Genomic DNA, 20,036 nt, shown 5'->3' with positions numbered 1-20,036 from the left:
GGATACTCTTTAAAGAAAGGGAGATGAGTTAAAGAAGGTGGGCTGCTATTCTTAATGCCTGTAACTTGACAGTGGAAAGTGTTGAAAACTCTTCATAGAGAGTTAGCAATCAATATTCATTCCAGAAAATTCAAATACCCCAAGAAGGCCATTGAGACTAATTGGAGTTATTGTGACAAAAATGGGAAAAAGAAGCAGGGGCAAAAGAACAGATAAAAAATGAGATTTTAAACTCCAAATCTAAAAGAATTAATGTGTAAGGTTTTTTTTTTTTTTTTTTAAGTAGAAGTAAATCCAAAGGAGAAATGGAGAAGTAATAGGCCATATAAAAGAGTCTGGCATTTTTTCCTAATAGAGCATTATAGTATGTACAGTAGTCGGGTTCATTTTGACAAAATCATACATGCATGGAATTTGATTCACTCCATGTCAGACCCTGTTTTCCCCTTTCCCTCCCCTCCAGCCTCCTCCTATTCTCCTTCCTTTACTGATCTTCCTTCCTTCTTTCATTTAAATTTATTTATTGTGCTGGGGATTGAACCCAGGGCTTTGTGCATGCAAAGAAAGCACTCTACCAACTGAACTATAGCCCCAGCCCTGTTTATTTATTTTTGATTAGTGCTTCCTACATATACATAAAGGTGGAATTTCTTGTGGTATATTTATATATGCATATAATGTGATTTTATTAAATTTATTCCTCATATTTTTAAAATTTCCTACAGGGCAAAGAAAATTAAAAACTAGTTTTGAAGTCATTAAAATTGTGCATTTAAGAGCTGTGGGTAGAAAGCTTCTGGGCAGAAATCGATGATCTGATAATTGAGGAAGAGTAAACATCAATAATCAATGGTTCTTACCCACTTGAATCAAAGTGTGAAATATGATATATCAAGAACTATGTAATGTTTTGAACAACCAACAATAAAAAATTTTAAAAAAAAGTTAAAAAAAATATAATCAATGGTTCTTAAAAAAAAAGAAAGAAAAATAAGTCATATGAGGGTTTTTCCTCCATATTAGAGGAGGGTATTCAGACATCATGACCAGGTCTGGCACGCCATTCACCTGCAGCCTTTAGACAATGAAAATGATATCACTGCCCCCTTGCTGCCCGCTGCTGCAGTTTGTGGTGTGCCCGCCTACCCCATGTTCGATGCTCTGCTAGGCACTTTTGATTTCTTTTACCATCACAAATATGCGGAAATATTGCCCTCACTGTTGTGTGATTCCACTTAGATCAAGAAGCTCAGTAAGTGACTGGGTGTACTCAGGTCTAGCTCACTGCAGGACCTGGGCTTCCCACTCTGGTCTTTTGTTCTCAGATTTTTTATTTAAGAAAGAACATTGGGGATCCCTCACATTTTCCTACATCATGGTAATAAGGCCACAGAGGTACCGGGAGAATGGATTGTGGTATCACTGTTGTGACTGACATTTTAGATAGTTTAGTATTCTGAGATCTTTTAACTTAACAGTGTTTCCTTTAATCCAGGCTGTCGTGCCTGATTGGTGCTTTGGATTGGAATGAACACACGAGCAAGGTCCCCCACACAGCTGTTTTGAAATGTGGAAGTTAGACTTGTTTCCTGGGGAAGGAGATGAGTTGAAGGATGTGAGGAAAGAAGAAGGAAGACCAAATCAGTCAGGCCCATGCAGCTTCCTGTGCTCAGGGCCTTGTAGCATCTGATACTGCAGCGGAAACTCCATTCTGATGCTGAAAACCGTAGAAGGCCTCTGCAGTTTGTTTTCAATAGAGGCCTATTTATAATGTGAAAAATTCCTTGTCAGCCTGTGGGGAATTGGAGAATGAGTTACTGAGGACCCTAAAACATAATTTTGGTGTGTGATAGTGTTTTTTTCCCCTAGTAATAGCTAGAAGTTATTGACTGCATATTAAGAATAATGCCTGTGATAAGTGCTGTATATACTTTTTAAATTCTCATAATGACCCTATTATTATTTCCATTTTACAGACGAGGAACTTGGGAGGTTAGGAACATGTTCAGGGTCATACAGTGAATAAATGAAAGAGTTTAGGTTTAATCCAGTTCTTCACTTCTATACCACGAGCCTCTACTTCTTCCCCTCTGATAAAAATGAAAATATTTCTCTTACGTACTTAGTTTGGGAATGAGAGACAGATGTGTAAGTAACCTTGACTTTGGGTAATTAGTTTCAGGCTCATCTCGTCTTACTGTTGGCCCTGTCCACCCACATTTACTCAGCATTTTTGTACATCTAAGAATCTTTTTCTCACTCCTCCTTGCTGTGGAGCTTTTTCTCTTCTTTACCTGTCCCAGGGCCACTGCCCTAACCTTACCTTTTAATGCTTATATCTGACTCTGGCTTTGTTTGCATTTATTGCCGGGTCCTATCTCCCTCTTTCACTTCCCCTCCCAGTATTCTAATCCCTCCTTACCACTAATGGAGAACCGTGACAATGGAAAGTGTAAGAGGGCATTGCAAGACGACCTTGATAAGTCCAGATAATAATAATGTTTCTATTCTTTCAAAAACAAAAAGCTCTGTATCATCTTTTGTCAGGAAAGCCATCTAGCTGGAGGTCTCAGAGCAGTGTCTACTGGCAACCTTCCCTGAAACAAAAACTGTTCTGTGACTAGGAGAACAAGTGGAGAGTCCAGCTGAGAGTCAGCGTCAAGGCTGAGTTAGCCTCCACCCCTGGAGGGAAAGTACATTGGATCCCACCCTCAGCCTGGCAGAGGCCACAGCCACATGCTTGACAGGCACCCTCCACACAGATCTTCTTACCTTTTCATGATCTGCATGAGGAGATGGCGTTTTGGGAGAATGTCCTAAAGTAGAAAAACATTTTGCTGCTTTTCTAAAAAGGTTACTCTTTTGCTGCTGGTGAAGTACAAGAAATTATTTTCTCAAATTGATTTTGGGGGAGGAAAAAGAGCTCCAAGTAGACAGAGTTCTTTTTTTCATGGTTATTCTATTGCTTCACTTGGAGATGATACTTTATGGGGGAGATGATTTTATACCTAAAAAAAAAAAAGTCATTAAACATTTTACCAATTCTAGAGGGTTTTACCACCTGTGGAATTTTTGTGTGATTTAATACATTTGCCCAAAATCTCTGCATTTATTAGAATCTGTGGTTTGAGCATAACTGTACTTCAGTGCTCACCCAGGCCTTCTTGCTCTGCTTTGCATGCCTACAGGGCCCCAAGGGCCTGGAAGTTTTATTCTGTCTCCCTGTCCCTCTCAGCCAAGACATCTAGCAGGTGTATGAAGGCTGATTTCTGGTTGGCTAGAAATCTACAAGCATAATACACCTCACTGTGCTGCCTCCTTCCCCTCCCTGTTCTTCAGCTAAACCGGTCTTTAAAGCTCTGTGTTTTGGTCTCTCACCTCTGGACCTTTGCTTGTGTTGTTGTGGCCTCAGTCTTTGCCCCACTGACTCTTCCTTATCCTTAAGATCTCAACTTGAACATCATTTCCTCAGGAAGGTCCTCGCAGAAGCCTGGACTAAGTTGGCTCCCTCTGAAGTTAAAAGCTTCCATGGGATCCTGGACTCCCCTACTGTCACATAAATAATTTTAATAAAAAAAAATAAAGGGCAGCCAATAATTATTGGCCTCATCAGTGAATTAATTCTTCCCAGGAATCTGCTTCCTGGAAGGAAAAGCCTTAGAAGCCACATGAGTGAGTTCCCCTACTGACGTCGGAGCCTGCCTTCCTTTCCCCACGGGACGTGGCAGCAGGTTGGAAAAGTTGCTATGTTGCCAAGACTGCCTGAGGTGGGAAAGGTCCTGGTGTCCCCTCCGCTGTCAGGGTTGGGCTGCTGCCCCTGGCCACCTTCCTCATGTGCTTAATCAGATTTACACCTCTTCTCAGGACTGAAGAGTTCGCTGTAACCCACCAAAGATTACTCTGGAAAAGGAGGTCACATGCGGACTTTTCTCCTTACTGAGTTCATGTCACAATCTTCAGCTTTCCGTTTTCTGTCAGAAGTTACTTCTTAGTCTTCGCAAGTCATTCAGAAATCATCTCTTGAATGTAATGTTACAACCTGATGTCTTTGAATTGATCTGTTCCAGGGAGCATCAGTTGGTGTGTGTGTTTGCACCCACGTGTGTATTTGTTCACATTAGTTACTTTCTTCCAGCGGGCTTGGAGCCACACGTTTTGTGGCATAGTTTGTACTGTGTCGTTCTTTCTGTGACAGGTGGCAAATGCTTTGAGTTGTTTCTCATGACTGTTGATTGATTTCACTGAGCCATTTACACTTCCCAGTCCCTCCCTTCTGTGACTTTTGACAAGTAGTTGTAAGACTGTTAACAATCATGTCTGTCTCAGGTGTCTCAAAATGTCCTTCAGTGACAGTATGGCATTTGAAATCTCAACTGATCAGTGTCAGGTGGATGAAGGCAGGCATTTCCGTGTCCTCTCCACATAGGAGTGGAGCTGACTGACCCACTGGAAGCCATAGTTCCCAGGAGGCCCTTCCCGGGAGGAGTCAGGCTTCCTTCTCCAGTCTCCTTTCTTGTGCTGCACAGAGCCAAGTGACTTCTCTGGTCTGACAGTCACACCTGTCCTGAAGATTTGTGACTTCAATATTGTTCCACTCCGTTCTGGTTAGTGTGTGACTTAGCTGTTAGAAGTGGAGCCAGCAGGGTAACAAGGTCCAGTAATTGTGTTTGACTGTGATGTTTTCCTTTTGGAATCTTAAAAGTTCACATTTGTATCCACTTCTTAGTCTATCAAGAACGGAAAGTTTCTTCCCAGGATTGGCAAACATAAAGCTACTGTGAGCTTTGGGCAGGGGTCCAGGCCTTTCCAGAAAGCCTCCCTCCCTGGCATGCTGATAAACACCGCTGGCTCGGAGGGCAGGGGGCTGCCTTGCATTTTATTGTGCAGTTTGCGTCTTTCCCTTACTCTGCTTCTTCTTCCTCCTTCCGTTTATTCCTCTTTTGTGTGAAAATGCTCTTCTGGCAAACTCAGTGTCTGGTTTTGCAGTGAACTTTCAGAGTCTTTTAGGCTGAGCTGTGGGAAGGTCACTGCCACAAAGGGCAAAATGAGTAGATTCCCAGAGCTGGTTACAGATTGAGGAGGACAGAATGTGCACCTCAGGACAAGTGTGATCCAGACCAAGCCTCCTCTCAGTACTCCCTCAGGCCTCGGGGGCTGCTGCTCTCCATGGGCCCCATTGTGCGGAACCACTCACACTCGTACCCAGGGAGAAGTAAGGGCACATGTTTTATAACTGTAATCATGAGAAATTGGAAATTACTGAAATAATCTACCTATCAGTGGAAGAATACTTAAATTAGTTATGGAGCCTCCGTGCAGTGGAATACTGTGTAACCATAAAACAATAAACTCTGTCTAGAGGTGGTGAATGGAGAGTTGGTCTACATGGTACTGTTCAGTGGACTTACAGATACATGTTACATGTATTTAAATATTTAAATATGTGTACATACTCACAGAAAATTCTAGAAGGATATACTACAAACTTATGGGTCATGGGAATGGGATTGGAATGAAGTGGGGAATAGATATTTTGTTTTTTTAGTTTATATACATTTGTAAGATTTATTATTTTTTCAATGAATAATGAATTTAGTAATTTTAAAATTAGCCAGTGTGAGCAGGTAAGGAGCCAATGATATATGAGTATCATTGATCTTGCTATAATTTTGGCTTTCTGTATGGAAGTTCTTTTAAGTTGTGAAGTTCTGAGGGGTCACTGGGCTATCTGTCTCATCGTTAGACCAATGCCCCTTTTAACTTTTACATGTGGAGTGAATTACCACCTCTCCGCATCTGTTTCCATCAGTGTCACTGGAAGACACTGAAATAGTATGGGAGTAGTGGCAATTAGATCAATTCACCCTTTTTTTGAGAAGCACAACAGCGTTCTGTAAGGGTTGACTTGATGTATTCAAATGTCAGGTTTCCCAGTGTTCTAGTGTGTCACTCCACCTACGTGCCTGTCAGAGTTCTGGGCTCACTGCTTATTAGATAGAAAGGAAAACTATTCCTTATAAAAAGGAAGTATGAGAATGGTGCTTTATCATTTTTTTCTTTAATTCATGATACTTGGTTTTTGTGAAGAAAAAAAGAAATAATTAATACAATGTGAGGCCTTCAAAATATAAGTCCATTGATTTCATTTTACTCATATTTTCAATTAAACCTAGATCCCAGATTGCTTTCTTCCAGTTTCCTGGAAGAAAATAAAATTTTTGTTTATACTTTTATTTAATCTGGACTAAATATTTAGACTGTTAGATTATTTCTGTACCTTTCATTTGATAGTTTTATGCCGTCTGTTTTGGATGTAGGTAATCTGATATCTAAATTCCAAATGCCTTATAGTCCACATTAGTGAAACAGAGATGTACACAGTAGGGAAAACAGCACTTTAATTCTCTTCCTACTTGTACTTCAATTCAAAAATTTAAGTGTTCAGTGGCTTTAGTCCTATTTATGCTTTGATTCTAATCCAGTTCTCTAGTCTGAAATTGAGACATGAAAGTTGGATACACCTGTGAAAGCCCAGCCAGCCTGCAGTTTCACACACCTGTAATAATAACCTTCAATCAAGTCATAGTTTGTTAGTTAAATAAACAGTTTGTTTGAAATTCAGTTTGATTTTAAAATTTGCTAAAAAATAATTTTGGCTGAAAAAGTTCTGTTAGGTCTTTGGCTAAGACCAAGTGTTGTATCTCTGTCAATTAAACATGCACAGGTTAATTTATAGTCCCTGACATTTTTCTAATCCTCACCAATGAATACTCCCTGGCTGTGGGTGGTGGTTGTTAGGCAGTGTCCATTCTTCTTTGTGGGACACCACACAGCAAATGCCTGAGTTTTTCTTTGAATATGAAGCATAGAAGAATGGCATGCAAAACATTTTATCTTTTTGAGGGGAGGGGCTGAGTTGCATCCCCAGCCCTTTTTATTTTTTGGTACAGGAGATTGAACTCAGGGGTACTTAACCACTGAGACACATCCCCAGCCCTTTCTTTGTATTTTATTTAGAGACAGTATCTCACTGAGTTGCTTAGGGCCTTGCTGAGTTGCTGAGGTTGGCTTTGACCTTGTGATCCTCCTGCCTCAGCCGCCCAAGCTGCTGGGATTACTGGCCTGTACCACCACACCCACCTCCTTTTTATTTTTTTACTTTGAGAAAGGGTCTTGCTCAGGGGCCCAGGCTGCCTCAAACTTGTGATTCTCCTGCCCCAGTCTTGCAAGTAGCTGAGATTGTAGGTATGTGCCATTGCTCCTGGCTTCCATTTTATCTTTTTTGTCATTCATCTGTCTCTTCTCTAGAGTGAGGGGCTTCCCCAGACCTAAAGACAGCACCCTGGGGTTATCAGCAACATGTCTGTAAGAATCTGCACACACAGTGACCCTGATTCTTTGCACTCTGGAACCATGGTTTACCCTCAGTGGACCCTGCATATGACCCTTGCCCTGCCCTGAGAGGAAGTCACCTTCACAGTGGTTTTGCTTACCAAGGTTTTCTTCTTTATCTTCCAGAGATCTAACCTCTCTGCCTCACTATTCCTCCCACTTGAAACATCTCTTCTCTGTCATTTGAAGAATATGAGAATAATTTTATGAGGACATGTTTTATCTTTTCCAAGCCTAGACACTTCCTTTCATCAGGATTTCTGACCTGGTAGTAGTGAGTTATCTCCTAAAATATTAGTATGGTATATTTTGTGGTCTTTGATTTGAGAAAGTCCAGAACTGGAAACTATATAATGCCATTGTGTGCAGATTTCTTTGAAGTTGCCCTCAGAACTCACTAAATCTGCATGTCTTTTTCTGCCCTGGATGGGTTTTCCCAAAGTTTAGGTTTCTTTTTCTTTTTCTTTTCTTTCTTTCTTTTTTAACCTTTTTGGTCTCCCCTCCTCCTCTCCTTCAGCCACTACTTAAAATAATAAAGAATAGTTAACTTGTTTTCAAATGCTTCAAGTTCACTGATGTTTTTGGAACTGTTGAGCTAGTTACCTGTTGACCACTAGCCCAAGTTTCCCTGGGGCACACCAGGAATAGGACTGATGTTCAGGGCTTGCTTAGAGTCCCTACAGGCAAGTGGGTAAGTGATTCTCCATTTCTCTTTCTCAGTGCAATCGCTTCCATCCTGAGGGCCTGGCTTGACCAATGTGCTGAAGATTTCCGAGAGCCCCCCCTCTTCCCTTGCTTAAAGAAACTGCTGGATTATCTCAAACGGATGATGCCAGGCTCTGACCCGGAGAGAAGAGCACAAAATCTTCTTGAGCAGTTTCAGAAGCAAGATGTGGAAACTGACAGTGAGTACATGCTGACAGGCCGAGTGGGAAGCCCTGTGACCCTGAAGGACAAGCTGCTGGGAAATTGGTGGGGGACATCAAATTATCGAAGAGCTCTTGCAGAGTCCTTAAGGTCTAGAGCAAAAAAAAGGGGGATTCTCAATACCACCAAGTCTGGCTCCATATTTCATAGATGAAACTGGCTCAGAGAAATTAATTTCCTAGGGTTTTTCCATGACCAAGAAGAGAGTTTCCTTGAAGATACTTTGTCTTCCCTTGCCAGTGTGTGCCATGCCGAAATGGAATATGCTTTTTGTTATCTGCCAGCTGGATACTTCTATCAATTGTAAACTGATCACAGATAACTACTATCCAGCAGGCAAGGGATTAAATCCAGTACCCTCCTGCCCCCACAAAAGCTAGAGAAGGTGTTTCTCCTTCTATTTAAAAAGTGTGTTACCCTATTGTGTCCCCTGATGTGCAGATGACTGTCACTTAACATCTCTAATGGCTTCATCAGTGGAAGTTTCTGAGGGTGTTTATTCCTATTTGAGGAATTAACCTCCAATTTTCAAGGACAGAGGAAGGGCCACTTCTGCAGGTTATGGGGTGCTTAGAACTATTAGGCTTTGAAGAAATTAAGTGAGAGGTTGGAACAGGCTTCAAGGTGATGTTTTATCCCTCCCTCTGGGTGCTGGGTAACGGTTGCTATGGTGGCTGACCCATGTGGAGCTTCTGACAGGCAAATCTCTGAAGCGGAGCTCAATTTCTTCAGTGAGGGAAAGGAAGTGGGTCCTCATCACAGGTGAGGGAAGCAGCTTCAGCTCCAGGGAAAATACAGTAACCTTAAATTCCACACGGTACCTGATGAAGTTTTTATGTCCCAGGACCAGCAAGGGGGAATGCAATTGCATCATTAGAAGCCAGCTGCCAAAGGCTTTCTATCTCAGATGACTTCATCTGCCGGGAATGCCTGAATACCAGGGGCTCCTCCAGCTGCAACCTAGCTCCCTTCAGGGCCTCCCCACCCGGCTTTGTGCTGAGTGGAAAATGCTGTGTTGGAGCCCAGCCCCCCATCGGGCTGCCCCTGGCTCCACGCCTAATTGGGGAACCAGTGGGACCAGTCGTTCCTTGTCTCTTGCCCAGGGACTGGAAGACAGAGCTCATTTGGCTGGCCGAGGCAGGGGAGAGGGAGACTGCTTGACTTCACAAAAGCTTTCAGGCAATCCCCCCAAATGAATCTTTTTCTAAGTTTGGGAAATTTCAATCAAGAAGGCTCTGAACTCTTTTTATTAAATAGAGGAGTCATTACCGAAAAGCCGTTTTAGGAGCTTGGCTCCCATATGCTTGATTTATCCACTGTCATGCTGGCAAAAGCTACAAGCTTTCCTATGTTTTTCAAAAGTAATATTATGTGTTAGTTTTTACACACCTCTGGAAGAGAGAGGGAAGCTGCAACAGTGTAGGATGAACTAGGCCCAGAGAGAAGGAACCATAGAATGGTATGTATGAGGACATTCTAGATGCACCAGATTGCGGCAAGTGTTTGTTGAATGAATGATGAGAAGGTCCAGCCTCAGCACATAGACTTCTTAGCTAATGTGGGCCAGCCTCTGCATTGCTTTACATATATTTGGATATATTTATATAGTAGTTGTCAAGAGGAATGAGATACCTTTTTGAACCTTTGGTTGATATCTCAAATTTCTTATTTCTCCACTTAATGAGAGAGTATTAGAGTTGTATGCAGGAAAAGTGATATATCGAGGTATCTTAGTTCCTCTAGCTTGTACCTTGTTTGTGTCCCAGACTCCAGGGGTAGACAGTGATTCCTGCAACTTTTTTCTAGTTATATTTCAACACCATTTCTATCAGGACCTTCAACTCTAGAGTCTGGGACCAATTCTTAAGTCACATCCCTGCTATTAGAGTGGGCAGATACCATGTGGTACCCTGACAAGGAAAGGGCGTAGGATCTACTCTCAGCACCCCTTTTCTCCTAGAAAACTTAGAAAAAGCCATACTAGCTTGATCCAAGATGTCTAAAATAGCCATTCATTGTATAAAAAAAAAGACAAATGGATTAAAAAATATAATCTGGGAAGAGGAGTAACACTAATTTAAATATCTAAATTTCTGCTAAGATATAACCAAATGCAACTAGATGCAACTAGATTTTCTCCACTCACCCCCAAAACAAAACAAAACAAAAGCAGGTTTAACAGAAAAGAAAGTGAAGAGTGTGAAGGGGAATGAGGCTGGGAAACAACCCAGGGACTGGAGAAAGGTCCCAGGGAAGGGAGGCTGGGGTGCAAGTCAAACTTCATCTGGTTCCCATCTTTCCGAGGGAGACTGACGTCCTATTTCAGGTCCTGAGCTCTTCAGTTTATTTGGAGCCTTGGGTAGTGATTTTCTCTCTCTTCTTCAGGCTGTGCCCTATGTAATTTGCTAACTGATGGTCTTATCTATAATAAGGCTCAGGGGAATTTAGGGTAAGTCTGTTGTGTTTCATGTACACTTAGCTTTGGATGGAAGCTGATAGCAGTTGCGAACATTTTGAGAATACTGAATTCCTCAGGCTTCATGAGCATTTCTGACACCCAACTGGGCCATCCTACTCCCAAAGCCTGGTCTTCCTTCCTGTCCCAGTCCTAAAGGGATCTGCTTCTAAGTGTCCTAAGAACTAAGATTTGCATAACTGGTGAAGGAACTTGCTGGATCAGTGCTGGAGTTGATCAAGAAGTTTGTGGAGCCTGAGATGAAGTTTCCCTCTGAATACGGGCCCAGCTTTGCTTCTCCAGATTCTATGTATCCTGGCCTAGGAATGATTTGTTATAGTGACAACACGAGGCCTCTGAACTTGATAAAGAATCAGAGAACAAGCAGAGTTTGTTCCATTTTGCTCAGATTTTTTTGTGCTAACTCTCCTCTCCCTATGGATTTTCAAAACAGACTTACCCTAAATTTTTTGAAGGCCTAACCCTCTTTTTCCTAAATGAAAGAAGTCCAGTTTGACTCTGTAAGCAAAGTCATATCCAGTGGCACCCATTACTGATTTTCCCCCCATATGTGAACAGATGGGCTTCCCAACATCATCTCCTTCAGCTTGGAAGAGGAAGAGGAACTGGAGGGAGGAGGGTCAGCAGAATTCACGTGCTTCTCAGAAGATCTCGTGGCAGAGCAGCTGACCTACATGGATGCAGTATGTCCTCTCTGTGTGTCTCAGATGTGCTTCCACTTAAAACATGGGGCAGGGACAGTGCTGGTAGCCTGGACAGTCCTTAAGGATAAAGCGGTTGAAGACTTTGAATCCTTGAGAGGCTGTGCCTGTATATGCAGATTTAAAATGTGACTTGAATCAATCGTTTGAATAATTCAGACCTGGGCTCTTCTTGCAATCCTGTTTGAGGGTGCATTTTACTTGGAGGTCAAGTCACAGAGGGAAATAAGAATTCTAATCCTAATGAAACATAATCTACCCAATCTATGGGTATTTCTCTCCCTTTAGACTCATAAATATTTCAAGAGCTGAACTGTTTATTTGGAGGATTGTAAAGGGGTCAAAGTACAAGTTAGGATAAAATAAATTCATTGAATCCACATGTGACCATATCTGGCAGCTCATTTCCACGTGTGCTTCCTGTACTTTTGAAGCTTGAATATTTTTGCTACACATTTGCTTACGTCAGTTACATTTCAGAGCTCAGTATTAGCTGGTAAATACCAGTTAAAGAAAAGGGGACTATTAGGAATTATCACATGGTTTTCGCTCTTCTGCACTTACTTTTGAGAAGATAATATATAAATTGGCAAAAAGTTTCCATTTAATGAACATGCAAATAAGGTATCAGAGGTAAATCAGATAGTCTATAATAAGTAAATTCTGGTGTTCTCTCTCTCATGCAAACTTCTAAACATTTTATATTGAATTGTTGCACAAATAAGAATCTGATTTGTTCAACAATTTTTTTTTGTTTGCACAACTGATAGCAGGAAAAAAAGGAAAAATTCATCATCTTGGTTATTACTTTCAGGAAAAGGCCTGAAAACCTGGCTTTCCATTTCTCTCTTCTTCCTTTCACTGTATAGTGTTAAATAGTTTTCCCTGTTAAAATAGGGAAAATTCTTAGTTTCTTTATTTTAAAGAATTTTAAATGGTGACATTGACAGATGTGGCACATGCTGTACTTCTGTGGATCACTTTTCAGGTTCAGGTGTTCAGTGAGCATTGTAGACAGTTCATGATCAGAGTGCCCAGGATACACCATGGTTAGGATTTTGAGGTTAAAATAACCTGAACCCTTACTTTTTTTTTTCTTCTTCTTTTTTTTTTTTTTTTTGATCAGTAGCATAGATCTTACTTGATTTTCCTTGTAAGACAGATAAGTCAAAATGTTTTTAGTGTTTTAAATTATCTTTTGGTCATTGTGTTCTATTTGCTCACTTGAGCAGATTTTAAAAGATCATGTAGACTTTTCTGACTCATTACGTATATTAATTATTTACTTTTGTCTATTGAAATGGACACCATGAGGCAATTCAAGTAGAAAAATTTTATTTTATTTGTCCGCCCAGGAATACCAATTTACAGATGACTCAGGTGATGTGCTTTGCTGTATGAAATGCCTCTGCTGTCCTTAATGTCAATCCCTCTTTTGTTCCAGCAACTATTCAAGAGAGTAGTGCCTCACCACTGCTTGGGCTGCATTTGGTCTCGAAGGGATAAGAAGGAAAACAAACATTTGGCTCCTACGATCCGTGCTACCATCTCTCAGTTTAATACCCTCACCAAATGTGTTGTCAGCACCATCCTTGGGGGCAAAGAACTCAAAACCCAGCAGAGAGCCAAAATCATCGAGAAGTGGATTAACATTGCTCATGTAATTGTCTTATTAAAAATATTATTTGTGTGGTAGACATTGGACACTCTTCCATGGCTCTGTCCAGATGGTTTAGCCATCTCACTGCCTGTACGTTTAGGCTCATTGGGTTTCCATTGTTACTGTTGCTATTCCAAAGTAAGAAAATGTTTCTTCTTACCTTGGGGGCTGATCTTATTTTCCCTCCTGAAATAATCAGTTGGTCTCCTACTTTCTTGTTTCTACTCCTGACCCCACAGTGCTGCTTCTCTGGGGCAAGACATTCTGTCTGCTTCTTCCTTTCTATGCACCACAGTCTGAGTATCTCTGGGTCTCTGCACTGTGTTTGGTTGGTATAACCCCTAGTTTCTGTTAAACAGATCAGTCTTCATACCAGTACCTGAAAGCGTTGCCTGTTCTGTAGATTTGAAGAGCTGTTGCCTCCTCACAAGCCTGAATCTCTTTCCTGAAGGACTGAGACCTTTATCACAACTCACAGTCTGGGGCCTACCTGAGGCCCTTACAACTTCAACCTCAAGTTGGAAGGGAGCAGAACATTCCTAGGCCTGAACTGCATCCTGCTGAGTGTCAGAGTCCAAGCTCTTGGGTCAACTGCTTACGTGCTACATGACCTTCACTTATCAGCCTCTTGTGTTATGACTGAGAAAACGACTGTATTTAGTTGCCCATATACTTTGTGAGCTCTTAATATGCATATGCTACAATATTATGTACTTTAGGGACACAACAGGATAGAATATAAGTGATTTAGTGCTATGGGGGCGAGGGCTTACTAGAATTAACCTCAGCCTGGGCAGCAGAGGATTCAACCATCTAAGAGCTGTTAATGTGGAGGAGGAGAAATCCCTCCAGATTAGGGTGTTGGAGGAGGGCTTCATGGATGGGGTATGATGTTTGAATTTAGCTTTGAATAATAGGATTTTTGGTATTTAAAGGTTTTTAATTTTTTTCTAGACTGAAGAAATCACATAAGCAAAAAAATGATTTTGAAAAATTAATTTTTATGTAGATACCCTAAAGTTTGTATTCTGGACTCTATGGGTCAACCCTCAACCAAAACACATTTTGTTACCTCCCATTGGATATATTTTTCATTAAGCCCCTGTCTATGGGGCATAATGCCTAAGTCTTTAACATTCTTTTTTGTTGTTCTTGATTAAAAAGCAAGGACATAATTGTGCCAGAGACTTTGCCTTGTTTTGAGTCTTTAGGTGGTTTACTATTACAGACTTTTTAGCATATGAAAAAAGTGAATAAAAAACAATATAAGTTGCAACTTAAATTTCTCGTATTCAAAATTGAGCTTATTTCTCAGCAGACAACTATAAAAGATGTTGTTCTGATGGAATATGATATTAGCATGGAATTTCTCTTTCTTCAAATGATAAGGAATTTTTTTTTTTTTTGCCATAAATGCCACAGCATTTATAGTGCTCTACATGTCTCAAAAGCCAATGGACAACTGGGTGGGATAGCATATGCCTGTAATATCCCAGCAGCTTGGGAGGCTGAGGCATGAGGATCCCAAGTTCAAAGTCAGCCTTAGCAATGGCAAGGTGCTAAGCAACTCAGGGGACCCTGTCTCTAAATAAAATACAAAATAGGGCTGGGGAAGTGGCTCAGTGATTGAGTGCCCCTGGGTTTAATCCCCGGTACAAAAAAAAAAAAAAAGAAAAGAAAAAAAAAAGCCAATGGCATATTTACCCACAATCTTCAACCAATTAGAAAGTCTAGAGCAAAAATGTAGCTTCTATGTGCATAGTATGGATCAAACAATGCCTTTTGGTCTAAGTTAAATGTAAGTTGTGCATTTGTATGATAATAAGAAATGCAGTTTGAAAATTTGAATTATATCCCAGGTCTCATAGCATATGAAAAAGAGTCAAGATTCCTTCCTTACCTTTGATGATACACTTTTCTAGCATTGAGTATGTTGTATCTTGAAATTGTGTAGCTTAACTTAATGAAATAATGAAACTCGCAGGCAGTTTCCTGCCAAGATTTATTTTACTTTTCCTGAATTTGTCACAGTTGATTTCTACTGAAAAGATGTTTGAGAAAATTATAATAATTTTACATGCAGAAAATATTTCTGACCTAATCTGAGTATTGGCGTGGACTGGTCTTTAATGCTGCAGTTTTACTTCCATGTCTTGTCTCCTAAAAATGCCTCCTTTTCTAGAAATGGGACCAGATGCCTTTTGTACTACTTTAAACCCTTCATTTTAACCTCTTTGGAAATAATATATTCCATATGCTTATTACAATTTGCATGATGTATCCGTGCCTGTGTTCCTTTATTTATTGCAAGTTTCCTGATTTTTAGAACGTAACTTTTGGGTTCTGAACCTTTGTTGAACTGTGCTCTCACTAGATTGGTTTCCATACTGCAATTTAGAGCTAGCTAGCTTGTTTGTTTGCTTGCTGTCTCTCTTTTTCTCTCTTTCTTTCTGTAAGGTGGGAGACATTGAGGCATTTAAAATAGGTGGGCATGACTTTTATAAGACACATTAACATTTACTCTAAAGAAAATGTTTGAGGGCTGTTTGGCATGGTTTCTAGGAGCCAGGTTTTGGCATGATAAATTAGAGAATGCTGTTTATCCTTCATAGTCAGGATGCACACAGTCTTTTATGAATTGATCCTTGAAGAGATTTGCATGTGTGCCCCCAACCACTCTGGGACCTCTTGTCCCATATGTTCTGCACAAAGCGAAACACACACAATGTGCTCCATAGAAAATGGCAGGGGTCTTGCACTCCCATGTGCCTGTATCTAAAGCATCTCCTTTGACATAGGTGTGGCCCATTCCCCATGTCACCAGCTTCCCCATGGCAACCAACAACGGGACCCTGTCCCAGGCTGTTTTTCTGTCCTTTCTGTTCATTCAGCAGGCTTGACTCCAAGGTCACCGGCTGCTGATGTTATCTGCTTGGTCCTCATGGTTGCTTAAACAGACAGCCCTTCTCCTTACCCAGAAAATGACATCTAGAATGTTCCTTGTTCTTTTGCTGTTTTGTTTTAAAACATTGCCAAAATGAATCTCATTTTAAAAGCCCAAGTTATTTTGGAAGCACTGAAGTACCAAGGTGTTTCTGAATGTTTGTGACTGTGGGACAAGCCAATTTGAAACCAAATGAATGTGTATAAAAATATTCCCCCTTGACTAAGAGCATAAAAGCCAAAGTTCAACTCGTGGTGAATTTTTATTGCCAAGTTATATACACCTCTCAGGACAAGGGTTGCTCATGAGATGTTTGATACCATCTGAACTCCGAGTGGTTGCTGCCAGTTCACTCTATGGGTCCAAAGGCTACATTGGTGTTTCATATGTGTTTTCAGAGGATGTGTGTGCTTTCAGCAGAAGAAAAAGTTGCTTTCTCTAGCACAGTTCTGTAGGCCCACCAGCATTTGTGTTTTTACTGGGAAAGCTGGAAGCTATAAAATTGTAACAACAACGCAAAAATATATTAAAGGGAGAAAAACAAGCATACGGTGCCAAAATCTATAAAGTGTTTCGGTGACTGGGGTGGGAGGAAGGAGCCACTTTTTGATGTTCAGTATTTATACAGCTGCCTGTTTAGTGGTAAGAATTCATAGCAGCTGTGATACCTCTAAAACAGGAAACCACCAACTCACTGGAATATTGATATTTAAATGCCTTTATGTCTCCATCACTCCCCATACAGGAATGTAGAATCCTGAAGAATTTTTCCTCCTTGAGGGCCATCGTTTCAGCATTGCAGTCTAATTCCATCTATCGGTTGAAGAAGACTTGGGCTGCTGTCCCAAAGTAAGTCCCCAAGGCTCTGCTCTTCTTTTCTTTGGCGTGATTAGTTGCTGCAGGAGTGCCACGGGCCTTCACCTTCCAAGCTCATATTATATGAGGAGAGGTTCATATTTGAACTCCTCCGTGTGTTCCAGGCAGCATGCACTTTACTCATAATTATTAGTGAGTTTTGAGGCAGGGCTGCTGCAGGAATCAAACTCATTCTCAAAGTGTGCCAAAGCCAAGATTCTTGGCTGTGGGGCTGATTTGAAGGATGTGCTTATTATCTGCATTTTTAGGGATCAGGTTGTAGAGTAATGAAGTTACAGCAATTTGCCATGACTTCTGGTTATTTTTCAGCCTCTTTCTAAAGCCCTGAGCTATTCCAGGATGTGAGGGATAGCATGTGCAGTTAGGGCATTCATTCTTGATGTTCAGTAGGAAACTATTTAGTCCATTTCTGCCTCAGCATATTAAAAACTATCTTAGCAATGTTAAAAAGAACTCTCTTAAGTGTTCCTTCCTGGGTACCTAATGGAAGTTATTAACTGGCCATGTTCTTTGTTGTTTTTCTTTCACATTTCTTTGTGCAGCCTTTGAAACAATTGACAGCGTAATTCCTTTATTATTTTACTCTTACCATCTTGTATTTCCAGAACTTTGCTGGAAGACCAGAGGACTTTATGTGAAGGTGGGGTGGTGGGCCGTTCTGGTCTCAGACTTAGAGCCTGGGGGTTCTGTCTTGGGTACCAGCCAGGTCAGCTACACTCAAGTCTTCCCAAGTTTGAACTAATCGGCCTGTCACACTATATCAGAGAAGAATGAGTAAATGCTTTGTAGTCTAGCCGGATAGTCAGTGTTGGTCAGGAGGGGCAGCCCCGGCTCGGGAGCCAGCTGCCCTGGGAGTATAGTAGATTTGTTTCAGAGTAGACGGCCCAGGTCAGTTTCATCAGTTCAGTCAGAGCTGATTAAGCCCTTGGGGACTGACACCATTCAAACTTGCAAGAGATCCCCATGGGCAAGACAGAATTTTATAAATTTATGCTGGAAAATAGTACCAGGGTACTCACGCTTACTGATAAGCTCATGTTTTCATTCAGGGGATAGTCTACTTGGGAGAAGCTGGCATTGTTTATAGTTGATAAAAGGAGAAAAATAAAATGGATGATCTTAATGCTTCACCCTACAGAGCTGTGGAAGCTATTGCAACTTGGACTCCAAAGCTAGAGTGTGGTTTATAACACCATCATCAGGAGACAAATGGGCAGACAGGCAAGCATTTCAAAGTCCAGTGGAGAGTTCTTGATTACCACTCTTTTCTTGGTTTCTTTCTCTTCTTCATTATTTAATGAAGATGACTCTGTGTGAAAGATTAGTTGATTGATTTTCCTCTGCACGTGTATCTCAGGAAAGGTATGGGTTGTGTGGAATCACTAGCTGGTAGTACCTGGTGAAATAGGATCAGAATCTGCAGCTTACAATGTCCTCATCCTTACACTCACTGTAATCACTGCCTCCCACCCACCTGTGGCATCAAAAACAAAGGGGTGCTTGGGTGTTAACACGCAGCCTTCTCTAATTGCAGTGATAGGTAACCCTGTGCGTTTTTGGTGGTTGGCTAATAGGACACTATGGAAAGTCACCTAGTCAGCCTAAGATTCATTCTACAGAAAATTTGAGGTTAATAAACAAGTAAAAACAATAGTGGGCTTGCATCTTAGTCTCCGTGGTAGCGAGATGGGAAGGCCCATTCTTCCAGCTGGCTTTTTAAACTACTCTTCAAAAACAAATAATGAAAAATCTTCAAAGCTGAATTCTGTTCTACATGTCTGGTTTGTTTCCTGGTTGGATGGTTGGTGGATGTGGTAGCAGGAATGCTGGAGTGTCAGGCTTCCTTAGAGAAGACCCTTCCACATCAACTTTGCATGCTGTCCCTTGCTGAATTCATGGGACAGGGTCAAGATTTCTTACTTGGTTGTAACTTTGCCTCTAGACCTTCATATTTCTAGCCTTCCATAGACAGAGGATATTTATTTCTCTTTATTTAGGGCCACATGTAATTAAGTTCTTAACTATTTTCTCCAAAATATATATACCTTTTAATAGTTTCCAGTATTATAAGAGTAATATTATACTTCTTGTAATAAAAAAATGAGTTCTTAATAATGGCTTTTTCATAATAATGAAAATGTTGCAGGTATAAAATATTTTATGACCATCCCCTGCCTTCAGAATTGTCCACTCAGTCCCCCTGGAGGGGTGTGGGGAGATGAGCAGGAGGCCTGTGGAGGTGCATGTACAGGGCAGGTGGCAAGGGCAGGCAGGTGCTTTGCTTGTGTCGCCCACTTACCTTCACAGCTGCCTATAATGGGTGGGAGTATTTCCATTGTACCGATAAGAAAACTGGAGCTCAGCAACCTGTCCAGGATCACTCAGGAAGTAACAACAGAGTTGAGATTTGAATCTATACCCCCTCCCTACCTGCAGAGCCCATCATGACCCCCAACCTGATTCTATTCTGACTATGAGTAAGAACATTGGCCTATGATTCTGAACATTCAGATTGTGTCCGTTTAACTTCCAAGTGACTAGAGGAAACTTGGGCAACCCTTTGGCCATGACATCTTCCTATTTAAAATAAGGAGCTTGGCCAAGATTGTGCCTCAGGTCCCTGTGGACTTACTGAAGTGAATGTGTCTCAGTTGAATAACTTGATGCCCCAATCAAACAATCTTTTTTTCATAATTCTACCCTTATGGTTAGAAAATATCCCTCACTTCACACAGGTAGCCACATTCATCTTAGAATATAAAAGCCACCTTGCATGAAAAAGTTATTGGCTTCATTTGTGTTCACATTACTCACTGATATTGAGATCGAAACAGTCTTCCATAGCTGTAGGTGCTGAGGACAGTTAGGCCAAAGGTGCTGGGTTTTTAACTCTTTTTTCATTGTTAATATTTTGGGTTTTTCACTCATTTTTCATTGTTAATATTTTCTTAATCTCTCTTCATAGGGACCGAATGCTGATGTTTGAAGAACTTTCAGATATCTTCTCAGACCATAATAACCATTTGACCAGCCGGGAACTACTGATGAAGGTGAGACTTG

The 20,036-nt window shown here is 41.0% G+C and overlaps 1 protein-coding gene across 2 annotated transcripts in view; it reads left to right on the top strand.

Moving 5' to 3' along the window:
• Rgl1 (ral guanine nucleotide dissociation stimulator like 1) overlaps positions 1-20,036 on the top strand; it is a 147,445-nt gene that overhangs the window by 96,160 nt on the left and 31,249 nt on the right. For both annotated transcript variants that reach the window (XM_027935030.2, XM_027935028.2), the window contains exons 5-9: positions 8,113-8,297; positions 11,354-11,478; positions 12,941-13,156; positions 16,846-16,949; positions 19,942-20,026. In XM_027935030.2, the coding sequence (XP_027790831.1) occupies positions 8,113-8,297; positions 11,354-11,478; positions 12,941-13,156; positions 16,846-16,949; positions 19,942-20,026 (715 nt within the window). The remainder of the gene's footprint in view (positions 1-8,112; positions 8,298-11,353; positions 11,479-12,940; positions 13,157-16,845; positions 16,950-19,941; positions 20,027-20,036) is intronic.

This window comes from Marmota flaviventris, chromosome 12 (assembly GCF_047511675.1).
Source record: "Marmota flaviventris isolate mMarFla1 chromosome 12, mMarFla1.hap1, whole genome shotgun sequence".
In the NCBI taxonomy this organism is placed as follows: domain Eukaryota; kingdom Metazoa; phylum Chordata; class Mammalia; order Rodentia; family Sciuridae; genus Marmota; species Marmota flaviventris.
The sequence above is the reverse complement of the archived record's forward strand: the minus strand, read 5'-3'. Positions and strand labels throughout refer to the sequence as shown.